The sequence below is a fragment of the Talpa occidentalis genome, unplaced genomic scaffold (genome assembly GCF_014898055.3).
Source record: "Talpa occidentalis isolate TD23 unplaced genomic scaffold, MPIMG_talOcc4v2.1, whole genome shotgun sequence".
Lineage (NCBI taxonomy): Eukaryota > Metazoa > Chordata > Mammalia > Eulipotyphla > Talpidae > Talpa > Talpa occidentalis.
The window spans coordinates 67,093,314-67,115,595 of record NW_026555331.1 but is presented as its reverse complement, the minus strand read 5'-3'; the positions used below and the strand labels follow the sequence as shown (position 1 = coordinate 67,115,595).

Here is a 22,282-nt window from a genome sequence, read left to right as displayed (position 1 = left end):
AACTAAATGTTTAAAAACTATCACCATTATCATAGAAGTAAAACATTTATTAAATAAATTTCGATAGGTGGTACAACCCAAAAGTCTGAGTTTAAAAAGTATCCTCTTCTGGGATTGGTTTGTCTGTTGAATCTAGTTTCTTGGAAGATAGGTGTATATATTTTATACTTTCTGCTAATTTTTTTGCACTTTAACAATGTGTGCTCCTCAGGGTTGTTTCAGCTAAAATGCCATTTCACAGATGCTGGTATCAAGGTTGATATTTCTGAATAACTCTCTAACATGCAACTTACATTGTATATATATATATATATACTCAAGATAGATTCTTTGCTAACATTTTTTTCTCCTTCCAGAATGTATTGATTTTTTTTTAAAAAAAAAATTTATTTATACAAGAGCTGGAGAACAGGCCAGAGTCGCGGGAGGGTGAGAGGATTCACCAGAGACATAGCAGGGAGCAGAACAGGCAGATTGACTGAAAGCACTGCTGAGGGGAGCAATGGGTGAGACAGGAGAGGTCTGCCGCACCATGTGGGTAGCTCCCTGGCCAACCAGGAATTGAGCAAGTACTGCAGAGGCTGCAGACAGCTTCACAGTGCTGCGCTCAACCTGCTGCACCACCGGGGAGGCCCAAGAATGTATGCTATGGTATCATAGCTATGCAGTGCACTGGGTAAATATTAACCAATATTTAATCCCCGCCAATAAAGGGTGGAAGGAACATACAGAATTTATGGAGGATAATTTGAAAAATAAGCAAATGAATACCACATAAAAACCCTAAAAAAATGGCATGATTACAGCAATTTGTAGACAAGAGTAACCTGTGATGATTAACAAGGCAACACAAGGGCAGATTTTTAATTTTAACTTCTTTGCATATCATAGCATTCAATAAATAAATGATGAATAGATGAACTAATCAACTATGGCCACTTTTATAAGACTTTGGAAAACATCAAAGACAGAATTGCAAATATCTTCCCAAAATGTCAATGTATTTGAATTTACACCACCAAAGAGAAGGTACACAGGCAATCACCATGGAAATTCAAATACAAAAACACACAATTTTCATTAAATGTTCCTTTTCAGGAGAAAGAATGTATCTTTAGATTTATGTATATACAAAGACCGTGAAATAATAAAAAAAGATTTTCCTTGAAAATGGTAGCACAAAGAGGGCAGGAATAGTCATACTTATATCAGACAAATAAACTTTAAGTTAAAAACTGTGATAAAAGGGCCTCCCTAGTGGCACAAGGGGTTAAGGCTCAGCAAGCTATCCATAGCCACTGAAGCATTAGTTCAATTCCCGGGCAGGGAGGTAACCCATATGGCTCAGCAGACCTCTCCTGTCTCATCCACTGCTCCCCTCAACAGTGTATTTCAGTAGATCTGCCTGTTCTGCTCCCCACTCTGTCTTTGGTGAATCCTCTCACCCTTCGCATCTCTGTTCTGCACCTCTTGTATGCATAAATAAATAAATCTTAAAAAAAAAAAACTGTGACAAGAAGCAAAGATGGACATTATATAATTATTAAAGTGAGAACTTACCAAAATGATATAATTGTAAATATATATAATATTAACAGACATAGATAGAAATACAACAAATTACTATCCACTTCCATTCAGTTAGAAAATCCATAAGAAAATAGCAGACTTAAACAAAAATATGAATAGAAATGTACTTGGTAATGGTAGGAGACTTTTAAAATATTCAAACAAAAGGACTTACAGCACAGAACATTTTAATCAGCAACATTATCATTAAAGACAGAAGGAGGGGTAACAGACTTCACTGAAAGGCAACATTTAAGAGAATGTATTCAATTTTTATGGAAAACAGTATGGAGGTTTCTCAAAATACTAAAAATAGTCTACCATATGATACACCAACTCCACTCCTAGGTATATAATCAAGTAATACAAAAATACAAAATTGAAAGGATATAAGCACACCTATGTTCACTGAAGCACTATTTACATCAACTATTAAACATCAGCTATTAAAAGATGAATCTTGACATTTGTGACAACACGGATGGAACTGGAGGGGAATTATGCTAAGCAAAATAAGTCAAAAAAAGAAACAAAATACTAAATTAGTTTACTTATATGTGGACTATAACAAGAAAGAATAGAGATAACTAAACCAAAACAAGTCCTAGAAATCTGACTTCAGAATTAGGACATCAGAAGGGAAACATGAGGTGTGGTGACCAAAGTAAGGAGGAGCACCCAGTGGTAATGGGTAATGAAGGATTCATAAGATAATGGAATAGGAACCTAAACAAAACATAGCAGATGTCAAAAAAGAAAAAGGCAAACAAACTAAAAAATAGAAATGAACACTTATGTCTCAATAATTACCTTCAATATAAATAGCTTGAATTCATCAATGATAAGACACAAGTGGCTGAGTGGATTTCAAAACAAAGCACAACTTTCTGCTGCTTGCAGAAATGCAATTTACTTAACAAAGACTTAAAGTTAAGGCTGTAGGACAATCCTGCAAGTATATGGCAATTAAAAAAAAAAAAAACAAAACTCAAAAAGTCTGGAATAGCTATATTTATGTCTGACAAAATTTCCAATTTAGAAAGGCAATAAGAGATAGAAATGGATAGTACTTTACTAAGGATCTAATAAAAAATAACACAAATATATCTGCAACAAATGATGGCTGTCCAGATGGTACTGGAACAAGAACAGACACACAGACCAATGGAATCGAATAGAAAATCCAGAAATAAACCCACAGATTTATGGTCAACTAATCTTTGACACAGGAGCAAAGACTATGCATTGGAGCAAAGAAAAGTTTGTTCAATAAATGGTCCTGGGAAAACTGGGTTGCTACATGCAAAAGAATGAAGCTTGAACACTACCTCACACCATACACAAAAATCAATTCAAAATGGATTAAAGAACTAGATGTAAGAACTGAAACCATAAAATACATAGAAGGAAATATAGGCGAAACACTACGTGATATGCACATCAAAGACATCTTTACAGACACATCACCCAAAGCAATGATAGGGAAGGCAAAGATAAACAGCTGGGACTACATCAAATTAAAGAGCTTCTGCACAGCAAAAGAGACAATAACCAAAACAAAGAGAAACCCCACCAACTGGGAGAACATTTTGCACACAACACTAATGATAAAGGACTGATCACAAAAATCTGCAAAGAGCTGATGAGACTCAACAACAAAGAAAATAATCCAGTCAAAAAATGGGCAGAAGAGCTAAAAAGAAACTTCTCTGAAGAGGAAATGCAAATGGCCAACAGGCATATGAAAAATGTTCAACATCACTGTAATCAAGGAAATGCAAATCAAAATTACCATGAGATACCATCTTACACCAGTGAGAATGGCACATATTTAAAAAACTAGCAACAACAAATGTTGGTGAGGTTGTGGAGAAAAAGGAACTCTCCTGCACTATTGGTGGGAGTGCAAACTGGTCCAACCACTATGGAGAGCTGTGTGGAGATTTCTGGACCTACTAAACATAGAGCTTCCATATGATCCAGCAATTCCACTCCTAGGTATTTACCCAAAGGACACAGGAACATCAGTTCCAAAGAGCACCTGCACCCCTATGTTTATAGCAGCACTGTTTACAATAGCTAAGCTTTGGAAACAACCCAAATGCCCAAAAATAGATGACTGGATCAAGAAGATGTGGTACATATATACCATGGAATATTACTCAGCATTCAAAAAAGATAAACATATGCAATTTGCAGCAACATGGATGGCGCTGGAAGGGATCATGCTCAGCGAAATAAGCCAGAAAGAAAAAGAAAAATACCGGATGGTCTCACTCATAGCAGGAATCTAGAGAATTTAACTAAGGGACCAGGAAAATGAATAACTATAAGAAAGTGAAAATCAAAATCAACAAAAAACTATGAACCAGAGACACTTTTTGGGGAGTGGGGGGCGGAAGGGGAGGGATTGGGGTCAGAATGGGGGGGTTGCAAATGTATGGGGAATATAAAAATAAAATTTATTATTTAAAAAAAATAAAGTTTAGAAAAAAGAGAAAAATAATAAAATAAAATTGCAATAAATAAAGAAACATGTAAAAAAAAACAAAAAAAGTTAAAATCTTGCCATTTGCATTTAAATGGATGGAACTGAAGGGAATTATTCTAAGGAAAATAAGCCAGAAGAAGAAAGCTACTTCTCCAATGACACACAGAAATGGTCAACAGGCACATGAAAAGATGCTCATCATCAGGGAAATGCACATAAAAGCTTCACACCTGTTGGATGGCAATTGTCAACAGAAACAAAATGTAAGTGTTGACAATAATGTGGAGGAAAGGGAACCCTGGTCCATTGCTGGTGGGGGTATAAATTGATACATCTAGTATGGAGACTAATATGGAAAGTCTTCATAACACTGAAAATAGAGCTACCAGATGATCTAGTAATTCCACTTCTGGGTATTTATCCAAAGAATTGAAATCAGAATCTCCAATGATATTTGCTTTCCCAAATTTATTGCAGCAATAGTCACAATAGCCAACATATGAAAACAACCTTATGTACATTGATTGATGAACAGATCAAGGAAATGTAATGTAGCTATACCATGTGGTACATAAGTGGACGTTATGCCAAATGGAATAATCCTGACATAAAAAGACAAATACTGTATGATTTCACTTATATATGGAATCTAAAGTAGTCATACTCATAGAAGCAGAGAACAGAATGGCAGTTTCCAGGCGCTGCAGAGAGGGTGAAGTGGGAGGTGATATCCAAAGAGTAAAATGTTTCAGTTATGCAAGTAAGTTTTGAAGATCTACTACACAACATAGGTCCTATAGTTAATAACACTCTACAATATGCTTGAAATTCTGTAAGAGAGTAGATCATATGTTTGATGTTTTTCCATGCATACAAAAAATAATTATAAAGGAGGAGGAGACTTTGGGAGGTGACATACCTGCCTATTGTCTAAACAGGGTGATGGTTTCACAGATATAAAAGAAAACCAATCTTTGTTTTCATTTTATATTACTATGGGAGGGTCACAGTTTTCTTTGTCACATATTCCAGTGCTACATGACTGTTGTAATTACAGAGTTAATTCTAATATCTAAAAAAAAGTTCCTCTTGTGAGTATTCTTTTCATTAACAATAACTGTTTCTGTTTGTAGTTATTATAATAATTCCTAGCTATCATAGTCATAGGCAGACTATGAATTCCAAATAAATAGTACACACATGTATAATATAAAAAATTCTATATTTAATATTTTATGCTCACAGTGAAAATTTTACTGTACATTATTGAATAAATACCTGTAAGATGTTGCTAAACATAAGTAATTAGCAGGAAATCATGTTAAACCCAGTATGTCAGATGAGTGCCCACCAGACACTGGGTCCTTTACCAACTTCCCACATATTCACTGGCTTTATCTGGAAAACAACCGAGGTGGTGGGCACTTTTATATCCCTGTTTTGTAGATGAGGAATTGAGACACCAAGGTCTAAGCTTATTTCCAAAGTGATACTGTCCATAAATGATGAAATCAGGATTTAATCCCAGGTTATTTGAGTCCAGAATCCATGCTACAAATCAAAAAGTCCTACTTCTTTCAGTGAGCCTTCTCCACAAGTATGCTACTGTGAACTCCCAATGCCATCAGTCCTGATTTAGTGCTTAACAATTGTGTAAAATGCTCCTCTGTGTCACTGACCCTTTTTTTATTTTGTTTTATATATTTTTGACATCATTTTTCATTTTTTGCACAATGCATGCATTTTCATCTTGGTTATAGTCCCCACACAATTCCTGACATGAAGTGTCATGCAACACTCCAGCATAAGCACACTAGACAATATAGGGACAACCTTTTATCACATAAACAAAATTTCTGTTTTAGAAATCTGTTTTAGAAAACAGAAGACATAAAAATGGAGTTCTCCTACTAGACTACTTTAATTTCTCCCATTTTCTCCATATTTGTTGCCCACATTAACCTGCCAACACTGGTAGATCTGTTCTTCCACTGCATTTGCACATATTCATCAACAGCAACTCCTTTGTAGAAAAATTGCATCTATCTTCCTCTTTCAAAAATCTTAAATGAAACCCAAGTCTTCTAGTATGTCATTTTCTGACAATGATTAGAAGAGTGTGGTGGTTTAGTCCACAAGATAATGTGAAATGTAAAAAATCAGTTCTTTGCCCTGAGCAAAGTCATCCATCTTTTTGTATAATTTAGTCTATTTTTCTATAGTGTTGCTGTTGCATCTCCACTTGAATCTGACTTACTATTTATGAACACCTAGGACTCAGAGGAGTTTCTTGCAATTTTATGTGTTTGTTGTATGCATGAAGAAACACAATCTGTGTGCAATTAATCATATTCAGAAATGCTTCTCTGATAAAATTAGGCATTTCTTAAAATTTACTAAGTATATAGCTTTACACCTGTGATCAGTGGCCATGATGGAAATTTATTTTGTAGCTTCAGAGGAAAAGTATTATGCTTTACTAAAAATGTGTACCATGTAAGATAAGCTATAATATAACAACTGTCCTTTTACTCTGACCTGGAAAGTTGTTGTTAGACATTTTCAATTATGTGTACTCACAGGTATGAAACTCCCTAATAAACTGTAGCATTTAGACAACTGCTAGAGCAATAAATAACATTTTAAAAGTCCAAAGTGATCTTTCAAATTCCTCCCTGCAAATGTATTTCCATTAAGACCAAAGATATATTCACAGCCTTATCTTTTATTGGTGAAACAAACCTCCTAGAATGGTAATTCTCACCTTTGCAGATGAGAAATTGAGGCACCAAGGTCTAAGCTTATTTTCTTTTTTTTTTTTTAATAATAAATTTTATTTTTATATTCCCCATACATTTGCAACCCCCCACTCTGACCCCAATCCCTCCCCTCCCGCCCCCCACTCCCCAAAAAGTGTCTCTGGTTCATAGTTTTTTGTTGATTTTGATTTTCACTTTCTTATAGTTATTCATTTACCTGGTCACTTATTTAAGTTCTCTAGATTCCTGCTATGAGTGAGACCATCCAGTGTTTTTCTTTTTCTTTCTGGCTTATTTCGCTGAGCATGATCCCTTCCAGCTCCATCCATGTTGCTGCAAATTGCATGTGTTTATCTTTTTTGAATGTTGAGTAATATTCCATGGTATATATGTACCACATCTTCTTGATCCAGTCATCTATTTTTGGGCATTTGGGCTGTTTCCAAAGCTTAGCTATTGTAAATAGAGCTGCTATAAACATAGGGGTGCAGGTATTCTTTGGAATTGATGTTTCTCTGTCCTTTGGGTAAATACCTAGGAGTGGAATTGCTGGATCATATGGAAGCTCTATGTTTAGTAGGTCCAGAAATCTCCACACAACTCTCCATAGTGGTTGGACCAGTTTGCACTCCCACCAACAGTGCAGAAGAGTTTCTTTTTCTCCACACCCTCGCCAACATTTGTTGTTGCTAGTTTTTTTAATATGTGCCATTCTCACTGGTGTAAGATGGTATCTCATGGTAGTTTTGATTTGCATTTCCCTGATTACAAGTGATGTTGAACTTTTTTTCATATGCCAGATTCAATGCTATTCCAATCAAAATTTCAATGTCATTCTTCAAAGAAATAGAACAATTATTGTTGAAATTCATATGGAATCACAAAAAACCCCAAATAGCCAAAGCTCTCCTGAAAAAAAAAAAAAGAAGGGAATGGAGGCATCACACTCCCAGACTTCAAACTATACTACAAAGCCATAATCATCAAAACTGCATGATATTGGCACAAGAACAGACATACAGACCAATGGAATTGAATAGAAAATCCAGAAATAAAACCACAGATTTATGATCAACTAATCTTTGACACAGGAGCAAAGACTATGCATTGGAGCAAAGAAAGTCTGTTCAATAAATGGTGCTGGGAAAACTGGGTCGCTACATGCAAAAGAATGAAGCTTGACCACTACCTCACACCATACACAAAAATCAACTCAAAATGGATTAAAGAACTAGACATAAGACCTGAAACCATAAAATACATAGAAGGAAATATAGGCGAAACACTACGTGATATGCACATCAAAGACATCTTTACAGACACATCACCCAAAGCAGTGATAGTGAAGGCAAAGATAAACAGCTGGGACTACATCAAATTAAAGAGCTTCTGCACAGCAAAAGAGACAATAACCAAAACAAAGAGAAACCCCACCCACTGGGAGAACATTTTTGCACACAACACTAATGATAAAGGACTGATCACAAAAATCTGCAAAGAGTTGATGAGACTCAACAACAACAAAGAAAATAATCCAGTCAAAAAATGGGCAGAAGAGCTAAAAAGAAACTTCTCTGAAGAGGAAATGCAAATGGCCAACAGGTATATTAAAAAATGTTTAAGCCTATTTTCAAAGTGACACTGCCCATAAATGATGAAGTCAGTATTCAATCCCAGGCAGCTTGCATCCAGACTGTGCTGCAAACCAAAAAAAACCTGACTCCATTCAGTGAGCTTTCTCCTTGGCTATAGGTCAGAGTCTCCTGAGATCTCAAATATTTTCACACCCAGACTGTGCCTCAGGCAAATTAAACCAGACCCTCCAGGCATCGGTATTTTCTAAACTACCCAGGTAATTCCAATGTGCAGCCTAAGGTGATAACCATTGTCCTCGAAATTTAGGGAAAAAGACCAAATATCCTGTTCTATGAGATAAGAACTAATATGTTCAAAACCTAAAGATTTGCTCATCTGCAATCCATGTACAAACCCAATTTTGAATGTCATCCAGCCAAATCAAGTTGTTATGATAGTGACATGGAGATTAACTCCTAAGGAAGAGTAAAGAGTGCACATAAGTTTCTAATGATCAAGGACCCTTTTTAGGGAGAAAAGGAGTGACAATGTGTTATCTTGGTATTGCCAGAATCCAATGGAATTGCATCTTAAAGTCCACATGCCTATAGTTCCGCACTCCAACTCTCCAGATTTTGGTTAGCATTTCTTGAATATGTGATAGGTCAGAAGTCTGTGTTTGGATAATATCATTATTCTATTCCAAGTTTCAATGTGGAAAAGGAAACAAAAACGTTTTATCATCTTCATGGATTAAGGCATTATATTTCTACTGACTTTTGACTTTTCCCCTAGATGTGTGTCTGATCTACTTCCAAATGAAGAGTCTATATAATTAGAAGTTATAGTCTTAAAAAATGGAATGAAAATGACTGCCCTTACCTTCCCTCACTTTGGTTCCTCCAAGGACTATTGCAGATATGCCCACAGATGAAGACAGGAGCCATATACAGATATTGATGATCTTTGCTTTCAAGGGTGTGCGAAAGTCCAAAGCCTTGACTGGGTGGCACACTGCAATGTATCGGTCCACACTCATCATGGTCAAGGTGAATATGCTGGTAAACATGTTATAGTAGTCAATGGAAATGACAATCTTGCACAGCACATCCCCAAATGGCCAGGAATTCATCAGATAGACGGTGCTCTGGAAGGGCATGGTGGTAGTAACTAATGCATCTGCTAAAGCCAGGTTAAATATATAAATGTTGGTAGCTGTCTTCATTTTTGTGTATCTAAAAGACAAGAAACAAGATCATTTCTCCTCATCTTCACATCAAATCCATGAGATAAATGTGCGGGATTACTGAATTTGCTTTTCCTTCACCTATTCTTTATATATTTATTGAGTGTCTAATATATAAAAGACCTGTTCTAGACACTAAAGGTAGTGGGAAGATCTCTTTTATTCTAGTGATTTTTCTCAGAAAACATAATTTTAATAAAAAATTAAAAAGTAAATAGCAAAAATACATAAATAGATAAAAATATAGATTTTTTAATAGACTTGGATATAATACAAGTCTTTTTTCTTTTTTGCAACTGGCCAACCAGAGTTGTTGGGCTCTAAGCATTTTTTAAATACTCCTCAGGGTAACTTGGAGAAAACAATCACTGCAATTACAGTGTTTTTTGGAAAATGCAAAATAGTTTTCTCCTTCAAAATGCATTCCAATTTCAACTGCTAAAATAAAACCAAGCTTGTTGATTTTTTGTTTGCCAGTGTGGCACAAGTTTTTAATTTTAAATGCATTATGTAGATAAAGCAGGTAGAATTCTACTCTTACACATATAATAGCACTAAATGAAATCTGGTACATATAGTTCTTTTTCTTTACTGATGTATACTTCTTTTTCTTTACTCTCATGTTGAGAGACATTTTTAAAGCACATAATTTGTTTCATCTTCCAATGAGGGGATAGTAATTTTCAAAATAGGTCAGAAAGGCTGTCTTTAAACCCAAATTATTCTTTCCATTTATTTCATGAAGTTTTAAAACAACTCCATTTTCAGCTAAAACTTAATGAAGTGTACTGTTTTACTTAGAGAATGCTTCCTCAGAGAACTACAGGGCATGAAAAAAATCCAAGCTATCAGCAAGTATTCAGAGGCCAAATGCTAAGACTTACTGGGAAAACCGTATGTTAATTACTTTCTAAAGCTGTGTAGACCTTATCACATTTTATTCAGCCATGCCTCATGGACTGTCAAGGAACAAAACTTCTTCAATGTTATGGCCTTCACTTTATTAAAGGTCATCTATAAGGAGCTGTTTTGTGGAAAACTATTATTTTGTTTAAAAAAAATCAGTGTCAGTGGGGGCCTCCTTGGTTGTGCAGGCGGTTGAGCACCACACTGTGGATCCTGGCGAGCCCAGGAGAATCCCATATGATGGGGCAGACCTCTCCTGTCTTGCCCGCTGCTCCCCTCAGCAGTGTATTTCGATCACTCTGCCTGTTCTGTTCCCCGCTCCGTCTCTGGTGATCCTCTCAACCTCCTGCGCATCTGGCCGATACCCCGGTTCTTATATAAATAAATAAATCTTTAAAAAAAATCAGTATCAGTGGTATATATAAATTTCCACATGAGAAACATTTTTTAACATGTAATGATAGAACAGGCTTTACTCTCATGTTGTCTTTACTCTCAATATTGTCATGTTGTCTTTACTCTCAATATTGCCTTCTTCCTTGGAGATCATGTGGTCTAATGTGAAGTCAGATAGTCCTGATTCCAAATGTTTATTCTGAGTTTCAGTTCCTATTAAAGAAAGGTTACAGGTAGTAACCAGTGGCACATGAGATAAGGCAATAGATGACCTAACTCAAATGAACTGAGATAAAGGATCATGCTTCACTTTCAGAGCCCACTCCCCTCCCGTGTGTCCCCTAGGGTTTATTTGTTTGTTTACATATTTATTTTATATATTTTTACATAATTTTTCATTTTTGCACAATGTATGCATTTTCATCTTGGTTATAGTCTCTGTAAAATTCCCACCACCCTTGTTTTGATCCTACTCCCTTCTTCCTCCCGTAGTGTGTCTCTGGTTTAGAGTTGCCTGTTGATTTTGATTTTTACTTTATTATAATTAGTTTTTTTTTTCCTGATCCTTTATTTGGGTCTTCTAAAGTCCTGCTATGAGTGAGACCATCCGGTATTTTTCTTTTTCTTTCTGGCTTATTTCACTGAGCATGATCCCTTCCAGCTCCATCCATGTTGCTGCAAACGCCATGAGTTTATCTTTTTTGATTGCTGAGTTATATTCCATTGTGTATATGTACCTCATCTTCTTGATCCAGTCATCTATTTTTGGGCATTGGGTTGACCCTCCTCTCTTTTTTTGTTAGGAAATGGATTTGTGTGAAGGCATTGTAAAGACAGGTACCAGAGTCAGTATCTTTAGGATCCCAATTTGATACTCCATTAAATAAACAGTGCTTTAATCTGGAGAGTGAAGCATTTATTTTAAAATATATTTTTCCTTACAGATTTTATCAAATGCTCTGTAAGTTTTCGGCCAATGCTCAGGGCATAGACTTTATGAAAGCATAGATAGCGAAGCAAGCAATCTTACAAAGAGTCAGCTGTTTCTAATAGGAAAGACTGGAAAGCTGTATGTTCAAATATTGTCTTCTTAAAATGTTTTTATATTTTAAAAATGCATTACAAGCTGACCTCTGACATTCTACTTCTTCAATGTTTTCTCCCCAAATCCCTGATACTAACAAAAATCTAGCAGACATGTTTCACTTCTGCTCTTGTTTGTGGGCCTGATATTATCCTCATTCCTTATGACATTAAATGGATATTCTCTGCCTTATACAGCTAGGGAAAGCTGAATTCTAGTTCTTGTATTTCCTTCCACCTAATAAACAGTGGAGAGGTCACTAAAAACCCTGAGTTTCAGTTTTGCAACTAAACAATGTGAATTTTATCTTATGGAGTTCCTGAGATAATGGGATACACTTACTCCAGAAAATATCTAATTTATTTCACATTTCCCAATACCTCTGTCCCTTCTGATATGGGTGGAAGCCCCTAGTTACCACACGAAGCAGAGGGAAACATGGTTTCTATTTAATACCTATTGTCATATTTACCAAATTCAGTTTGAATATGAAACAGTAAAAATAAAACCAGATACCTTACATGCTAAAAGACATGGTAGGAATGACATATGAATTACAATAAAATACAATGTCATCTTTAAATAATCTTAAGAAACAGTGATAACTTTCTCTTAGCTTTTCAAAAATATTATATATATATATAATTGCTTAAGGATTGAACTTACATAAATATAAAAATATTCAATCCTACTATCAGATCTCAGAATAAAAAAGATGAGTGCCAAATATGTCTACAAATTATACTAATAGTTACACTAGTCTCTTAGGAGCTACCATTGTGTCCATCCCCAAGGACTGAAGAAATCCACTAGGGACCTAGAAACACTGGATCTGCCAATATCCCAATGTCATTACATCATCTCCTATTTTCCAATGCTTCATATTGATGACAATACTTGTAATAACCATTTATTCCAGGTACTTTCTAGGTCAGGTACTCCACTGTCCATCCACATGTTTTATCCCATTTTGTCCTCATAGCTACTCTACGCCATGGGTACCAGAGTCCCCAATCTATAGGAGGAGTCACCAAAAATCACAGGTATTATGTAAATTTCTCAAAGTAATATAGCTATAAAAAAATTCCAGGAATTCAAATATGAGAATTTGATCCCAGTCCCTGCATTCTCACATCTCCCCAGCACCTTATAATGCATAAAGTCCAGCATTTTGACTTCCAATTATCTTATTTGATTCTCACAACAAGTACCATTAGAATTTGCCTGGGAGATTTATGCTTTTTCCCTGATGCAGCTGAAGAAAGTTAGACTTGGGCAAGTTAAGCGATTTGCCTAGAGTCAGCAGAGTAGGACTCAGTGGAGGATATGCAAAGGGCAGCAGAGCAAGACCACCCTTCTGTTGCTCTGCAAGACACATGCTTACAAGCCTACAATATTGAAAGGGAAAACTTAGCAGGCATAATTAAAGTAATAAATAAAACTGTGAGTTCAATGAATATTTATTGACAGTACTTTCTATGATACACTGGAATGGATGCTGTAAACACATGCTTTTAAGACTCTCACCCACAAAGACAGTGTGGTTGAACACACAGGTATTGTTTATATTTAACTAAATGAATGACTTGCTAGTCACTGTATGTCCACTGGTAAAAAAAAAAAAAAACAGGTAAACTTTCTTGGTATAATAGCATATGACAGCATTTTAATTTCATCTACACTGCTTTACAAAAAATTGCAAATATTTCAAGTGAAATGGCACCATCTGGGTGGGAAGTTTGGGCTTGGGTGGAGAAGCTGGAGGTGGACTGACAGCGAGTGGTTGCACTTTTTAGTGTACACACCACAGGAGCATATGGCAGTAAAAGACCAAAGTCTGTGGGCTGTCCTTGCTAAACTTGACAATGTTAACCTAGAAACGATGGTAGAGGCTATCAGGTAGGACATGATAGCAGGGGCAAGGGTCAACTAGGAAACTACAGTGCCCATTGCTGGGCTACATGGTAGAAGGATGTATCTAGGAATTAGAAATTCTTCCTACCTCATCACACCTCAACTTACAACCTTTCCGGGATAGTTTTCTTTACAGAGAATTAGCCAATGGCTTGTAAATTAGCAGTCATATATAGCTGTGTGGGATGGCCAGGGAAAAAAATTGATGTGCTAAGAGATTAGCAACAAATTTCACAAGGCAAGGCTTCTGCCAAAATGGGGTGCTGGTGATCTTAGGGCTTCTTGCCCTTAGCACGTGCTTAGATAATACACAGGCAAAAGGGATCATTCTTAAACCAGCATAATAAATCCATAATCTTGATGGTTAATCACCATATAGTTTTTTTTTTTTAAGTTTTATTTATTTATTTATATAAGCACTGGGTACAGTCAGAAGCGCGGGAGGGTGAGAGAATTCACCAGAGCCAGAGCGGAGAGCAGAACAGGCAGACTGACAAAATACCTTACTGAGGGGAGCAGCGGGCGGCAGGAGAGGTCTGCGTGCCATGTTGGACCCTCGCCGGCGGCCAGGGATGGAACCGGTGCTGCAGAGGCTGCGGGCAGCTTCGCAACCCAGCGCTCAACCGCTGCGCCACCAGGGAGGCTCAATCACCATATAGTTTTAAACACAAGCACAGTTTTGGTTTTATTGGTTTCAGTTATTTTTACTTCTTACTGACAACTGTCTCCCAGTGTTGACATACACATGCCCTCTCTTTTCTTTCCAGTTAAGGTCATCCTCCCTCCTCATGCTCATCCTATTCATTATTCATTACTTCAACATGTTTTAAGTGTCCATTCCATACACACCAATATACTGGACATTGAGAAGGGATGAAAAATAAATTCAATATACATGTCCTGCTCCTAGGATCTTTTAAGCTAATTGAGCCAAAAGAATTAGAATGAAGGGAAATATCAGTGTGTAATGAACAGATCAGGATATATTTTAAAGACATGAGAACCTGGACAGGACCTTGAATTTTGAGAAAGATTTGGATAACAGTGCTGATAGCTAGAGTCTCACTCAGGGGTCAGGGGTCTTGTTGGGGTGTAATGAGAGACTGGTTGGGATGAAAAAAAAGGGGGCTGAGTCACAGAGAGCCTTGAAAACCAAGAGGAAACATCATTTTAAACATATATTAGGGTTTTACTGTTTGACAGTAAAGTTTTGGGAACTTTAGATTACCTGACACGGTACTCATCAATGATTAAATGAGAGCATCTCAAATTACTCAGTATAAGACCTGGTATCATAGAATGCCAGCCCTTATTGTTACCAAATGGGTGGGTTCTTATGTCCAAGTGATTGAGGAATAATCACCAACATACTGGACTGAAGATTAGCAAGCTTAGATTTATTACGAGAGACTCCTGACAGCAGAGGGGATTCAAAGGAGGAGCCCAGAGTTAGGGTGCTGGATTCCTTTGGGGACTCTCCACCTTCCTCAAAAGCTTCCGGGGGGGGGGCTCCCCTGATGGCACAGGTGGTTGAGCAGCATTGTGAAGCTGTCCGCAGCCTCTGCAGCGCGGGTTTGATCCCAGCCACCGGTGAGAATCCCACATGGCATGGCAGACCTCTCTTGTCTTACCCGCTGCTCCCCTCAGCAGTGTATTTCAGTAGATCTGCCTGTTCTGCTCCCCACTCTGTCTCTGGTGAATCCTCTCATCCTCCCGCAATCTGGCCTGTATCCCAGTCCTTGTATGCATGAATAAATAAATCTTAAAAAAAAAAAAAAAAAGCTTCCAGGAGCTTTTTTCATTCTTTGGGATACTTTTCCACTGCCCCTCCACTGCCCCACTTTGCCTCCTCACCACCTTCTCACCCAGAGGTGTGAAGCAACCACAAGCACTGTTCTTTACCCACATTTTTCTTGTGGTTGCCAGCTCATGCCTGCAAGCTCGGTAGCTGAGCTCATGCCTGCCAGCTCTGAGGCTGTCAGCCTTTGCCTACAAGTCCCCCACTCCTTCATTATTGTCAGCAAAGCAGTTGCTGTTGTTAATATCATTACTGTTATTATTAAGTACATACCATAGGCCTAATAACCCATATAAAATACCAATGCCCAATTTTTGGAAAAAGGAAACAGTCTTAGAGGTGTTTTTCAAGGGTTCTCAGAGTTCAACCTAATAGGTAAAGGAATTCAAGGCTGTCATTCCAAAGCTTCTCAGGAAGTCAGAAATTTTATCAGAGAAATAATGTGATTCTGCAGATTCTACCAATTAAAGTACCTAAAGACTGAAAAACATTCTGATTAGTGTGGTTAATTATGTTTCACAAGGATAGAAGACATCTTACAGGAAGAAAAAAGGCATGGTCCAGGGAGGAGCCCTAATATCAAACATTAGTATACCGTCCCCTAATGGGCATAGGTGGTCATGTGCATTTTGGTGTTAGACTCTTCCTCTTGGAACTACCCATTTTGCCAGTAAGTAAATGAATAGAGGAAGTGAGTTGCCTGAAACCACAAATGAGTGAAACACTCAAAGTAAAATCTCAGCATTTGAGTAGCAAACTACAGCTCCAACATAATGGAAAAATTAAAACTCAAACCATAGGGATTTTTTTCCCCCCTGAATAGTCTCCTTTAATATAACAAATACCTAATGGCTAGTAGAATGTCCCTGAATAAATGTTGTTTGGTCTTGTGAAAAGTGAGTGTGGTCAAACACTTGGGAAACTGACCAATATTTTAGAACATTAGAGCTGCACTAGTAGTCTGGAGACACCCCCAAACACCAAACTCAGTAGGCGGGAGGTTCTGTAGCACTTGGGAATCCTTTCTAGCAAATGCAAAACTTTCTAGTAAAGCAGGAAGAAACATCATGAGAGATGGTTTTGATATTCTTTTCTTTACATTTCCAAGAACATAATTAATTCACTTTCTGAGATGGTGTTTTCCAGGGATGCAGCAGATATAATGATGGCTGATGTGAATTCTCAGAACATATTTGAAAACATAAGTTTAGTTCATTAAGTTCTCCAGATATCTTCAGTTCATCTCATTGAAATTAATTTTCTATACACTCTTGGTTTATTTCCTAATGAAGTTGTGGTTCTCTATCAAAGGGTAGTAGCTTTATTAATTTTTTAAAAGGAAGGCAAAGGCATCCATTGCTTCTCCAGTGATCTGTGAAATTGCATCAGTCTATAGTTTTCTAAGGGAGTCAAATTTACAAAGGGGCCAGGTTTCTTCGGTTCTCCAGATTTACTCTTCCATGCAAACAGTAAAGAGAAGAGAGGGGCAGAAGTGGTCCCTGAGTTCCTGGATTGTCTACACTGCAGTTACTATTTGGGTGGTGAAGCACAGTCAGAACTGTGGATATACATAGCAGGTGCCCCAAGCAGGCTGTCCTTGCAGGGTGAGGGAAGAAGGGGAATGTCAAAATAATGATCTTGCTGCCATTGTCAGTGCCTTCGTAACTGTTCATCTGGTGTGTAGTCAGTCACTCATGATCCTGACTTCCAGAACAAACATTCTAGTGCATTCAGCTGTGCACACAGGATGAACGTTCAAGTCCAATAGCACTTGAAAGAAAATTGCAACTCTCTTATGACTGCTGTGTTGTTTCCTAGTGGACACCTGTCTGGATACCTCAAAGTATAAAGATATCTTAAATGTTTTTTTCTGGTTTTTAGCTAAGGTCAATTTACAGGGTACTATCAGAGGGACTACAGGATTATCCTCCTGTTCTGTTCGCTATCAGAAGGAAGTGACCTCTTCACTAGGTGGGAGAAACATAGTGAGAAAGGAGGCTTTAGAAATTCATTGTGACATTGAATGGCCTAATACACAACAGGAGCTCTGAATATTGATTTTACTATAACTAATCTCTAAATAACTAAGTAGTCATTCTTAATCTGAAGTTTCCCCTGCTTAATCTGAAGGTTTCCCTGCTAATTTCAGACCAATTCTTTTGGAATATCTCAATTCATCATGTTATGTTTTTGGCATCTTTAATTTAAATTCTGATTTGCTTAGCCAGTGAAGTCAGTAATGCTTAAAACACACACACACACACACACACACACACACACACACACAAGCTTTTTATGATATCTTCACTCTTAAAATCTATTCTTCTTACATAATTCTTCCTTATTTAAGACATAAACCAGCATCTCTGCCAAAGAAATAAACCATTGGCTAATTTTCTGTTGAGAAAAAGTAAATGTTATTGTGACACCATCTTTTGCTAGTGCAGTCCCAAGTCTGAATTACTTGCACCACTAAAACCACATAAACCAAACCTTAGAAAGATAACTGTCCTATAGGCATGCAATTTTAGGTTTCCAGTTGAGCAGAGTCTCCCAGGGCAACGGCAGTTGAGTTCATCCCCAAGTTATTCTGGAATGAAGGGGAAGCCAAGCTGCACAGTGCACATGAAGACACGACTGCTCAGGAAAGACACTGAATTATGAATGGAGAGGAGCCATCATCTCCTGGGGAGAAATTAGTTCCACTGAAAGTAACTCTATTCCAAGCACCGGGAAAACAACACAATTGAGAAGTGACTCTAAGGACTACAGTTTAGCCTGGAATCTATTAAAATTTAGAAGCTATCTACCTCATCACCAAATGGTCTTTTTTTATTTTATTTTATTTTTTTTGGTGGGGGGAGTAGGGTATAAATGTTAAACTATGATCTCTGAAATAGTTCCAGGAGGATATTAACTTCATTTGTGATCACAGACCCATAGGGAAGAAAAAAACTGCATTTATTTTCTGATCCATATAAACAGTTGCAATGAAATCAATTCTCTTTTAAGAGCTTGTCAAATAATAAAATTACTTTGAGAAACGGCAGCTAGATAGGCTATTTTGAAAGTAATTGCTGAAGTTATTTTTGTTATGCTTATTTTAGAGGAAATATTCAAAGTTGATTCTGAGAAAGGACCTAGGATAAATTAAAAAAAAATTTAGTCAAAGTCTAAGCTAAGACATAAAGCACTTTGAGTATGTGCATAAGACATCTGGAATGGACACAGGCACTGTAAAAGATACCCTGACTGGATTATTCCATTTTTCCCCAGTTTTGGTGGAACTGGTACAAGTTCAGATATGGGACCCAGACTGAACCCTGGGCAACCTGGGCACATCAGGATATGCTGTGTAACCTAAGATGACCTCAGTAGGGTGGAGCAACAAACTTGTATGAGTGGCTTGGGGAACAAATGCTTCCCCTATTTATGCTCAAGGAAAAGCAGGTACTTTCATGAGAAACAACCTTCATACCTAGATAGTTTGAGTGGGTTGGCTGCCTTTGAGAAGAAATTTGAGTTCAGGAAATGGAATCATTTCCACACTATTTTTGTGGTTTTGTTTTTTACTAAGTACCTTAGAAATATATCCCTTTAAGGAGCCCAGGCTGTAGAAGGGAAGCAAAAGTCCTAGTGAAAGTCAGAGAAGATTGATTCTTTGAGGTTTTTATTGTGGTAGCAATGAATTAATGAAAATTAACAAGAAAAAAGAAAAACACAAGTCCAATGACCAAGTAACATTCTCATGTAAGAAAGAATAAAGCTTTCCTTAAACAAAAGGAAACACATATTTATCATGGAAACTATAGCTTGAGTAGAGTGTTTTGTAAGGATAACAAAAAGAGAACAATTAACATTTAGGCATAATTTTGTCCCCTCAAATTCATATACTGAAGTCCTAAATTCTCCCTCAGAATATGACCATATATCATAAAAAAGATAAGATGAGGTAAAATTAAGTTAAAACAAGTTCATTGGATTGGGTCTTAATCCAATAGGACTGGTGTTCTTATAAAGAGGAAATTAGGACACAGAAACACTCACAGAGAGAAGAACTTGTGAAGACACAAAGAGAAGTTGGCTATCTCCATGCCAAGGAAAGACTGGTTTGTCAGGAGAAACCAAGAAATCTGGGCCTTCTTGTCTCCAGAAGTATAAGAAAATAAATTTCTGTTGTTTAAATCCATCCAGTCTGTGGTACTTTGTTATGGCAGGCCTAGCAAAGCAATACAGCCAAATTCTCTGGAAACCTAAGAGACCTGCAAAATTATCACACAGAACTAACAAAAGGAAGGAGGACAGCTTATTCTGTAGCCAGGGAAGAATGACTTGAAGAAAGATACATAGATTGAGGATTTGTAAGAATTTCCCTGAAAGGTATGGCCATTAGAATGGATGATACCAACGTAGAGAATATGGCAGTCAGATTGGTCAGGATACAGTCCCCCATTATCATGCCACTGTGAGGGTGTACTACTGTGAGGGTGTTTGCAGATACAGTCAAAATCTACAATCCATCACATTTAAGCAAGGGATGTGATCTTGGACAACGCTGGTGGAATTGATCTAATAAGCTGAAAGGTTTTAGACAGAGTTGAGGCATCACTGAGAGAGACAAAATTCTACTTGGGGACCACAGCTTTTCTTCTCTAATGCCTGCCTTGTAGGCAGGGACTTGCTGAACAGTCCTGCAGTCATGTAAGCAATATTCTTGTAGTAAATCTCTTAACATGTGTATCCCGGACTAGTTTTGCTTCTCTAGTCAAATCCTGACTAATATGGGAATATTCAAAGTGAGGGCACAAGAAAGCTAAGCCAGCTCTAGAAAACATTTAAGAATCATCAGAAGAGGAATCTGTGATGAAGACGGAAGGGAAACCCTGAGGATGTGAATGCTGGTGAGGACAGCATGCTTTTGGAGAGAGACGTGATTGGTCAAGCACACCAAATCCCTACAGAAGTCAAGTGATATCCTAAAACCTACATCTGAAATGTGAGAGCTGTAGATTTGGTAAAGGGACCTCATGAAGAGAACAGGAAAGGAACCCCCAAGGAACAAGGAGAAGACACAGACATGAACAGGAGGGACTTTTCCTCCCAGACGCTCATCTGTGACAGACAGGAAGCTGAAAGATCATCAGTTAAGGTACTTCAGAAAAATAGAAGGTTGGAAAACACTATTATTTGTAAAACAACTGATACCTAAATATGTTCCATTGCTTAAGGTATTAAAACAGCCCAGAGGGAGATATTATGAAGATTGCAGAGAGGATATAACTGATACCAAATACAAATACCCCTTTAATGCAGGTGATGAGCTCCAAAATATGGAAACAGGAATTTTCCTTGGAGAGAAGGAAACCCTTCCACTGAGATGGAACAGGATGAAGAGGATGACAGCGAACGCACGCATGGAGGATGAGGAGGGACCCCAGAAGCTGGAATCCTGTGTCAAAGTGAACTATGGGGTAAAAGCATTTGCTGACCATGAGGGGAATATTGTCAGGTGGAGGACTTGGGAGTGAATACCAATATGAATTAACTTTTTTTTTTTAAAAAAAAAACAGGGAAAGGAAACAAGATTTGGCTCTTTTGGGAAAATAAGGAAAGACATAGAAACACTAAGCAGAATTGTGGTCAGATACACTTGAAAGCAATGAATTTGCCTTGATAAAGATAAAATTGATTTGTGTTCAGCAGCTTTCAGTTAGCTAAATATAGGAACAAGCATTGTAGGTTACCACTTGATCCAGAGTTAAGGTTTGGGGGACGATAGTGGCAAAATGACAAGAAGGCAGGGAGTTAAGTGTATTTTCAGGAAAGGCTGAAGTGATGGCCCTTGGAGTTAGGTTAGGCAAGAAAAAAATAATCTGGGGGAAAATGAAGGCCGGCCAGGTAAGGAGGTATTGAGGCATTGGCATGGTCTAGTAGAAAAAGAGTAACAGAAATGAGGATATGGGATCAGGCTGCTGGGATCTTTCTTGCCCAAGTTAGCAAGTCCATTTATTTAATCTTTCTTTAATTTAATTTAATTTAATTTTTCTTTATTTAATCTTGCCTTAGTTTCATTACCTGTTAACAGGTTGGTAACTGTGGGCAATATGCAAAGATTAAGTAAAATAATTTATATGAAGTAGGTGGCTTAATCCAGCCAAGCATATATTAAATGTCCATTATATCTTAATCATTTTTACCAAGGGAGAAGGCAGCTCTACATTTGGGAAGCTATAGTGAGAATAAGAAAATGATGTTTTAAGATGTCAGAGGTGGAGCTGCCTGGTCATATCCAGGGCATGAGTATGAGTGGGCAACCCAGCATCTCTGCAGGTGATCTTCACAGGAAGGAATGAGGAGAACACAGGGTGAACACCCTGAGTGTCACACACCAGGTATTGACAGATCAAGGGCTGAGGTAAGAACTTCTCACCCGAGGAACACAAGCTCCCAAAGCCTGATGACAGGGAAACTAGAGAGCTCAAATATTAAGGTTTTCACAGTAAAAGATTAATGTGTCCTAATACTAGGGAATTACAGCAGCTGG

At 37.5% G+C, this 22,282-nt stretch overlaps 1 protein-coding gene across 1 annotated transcript in view; it reads right to left on the bottom strand.

The window, feature by feature from the left end:
* OPRK1 (opioid receptor kappa 1) overlaps nucleotides 1–22,282 on the bottom strand; it is a 33,381-nt gene that overhangs the window by 7,075 nt on the left and 4,024 nt on the right. The window contains exon 3 of the mRNA XM_037506653.2: nucleotides 9,277–9,629. Within this exon, the coding sequence (XP_037362550.1) occupies nucleotides 9,277–9,629 (353 nt within the window). The remainder of the gene's footprint in view (nucleotides 1–9,276; nucleotides 9,630–22,282) is intronic.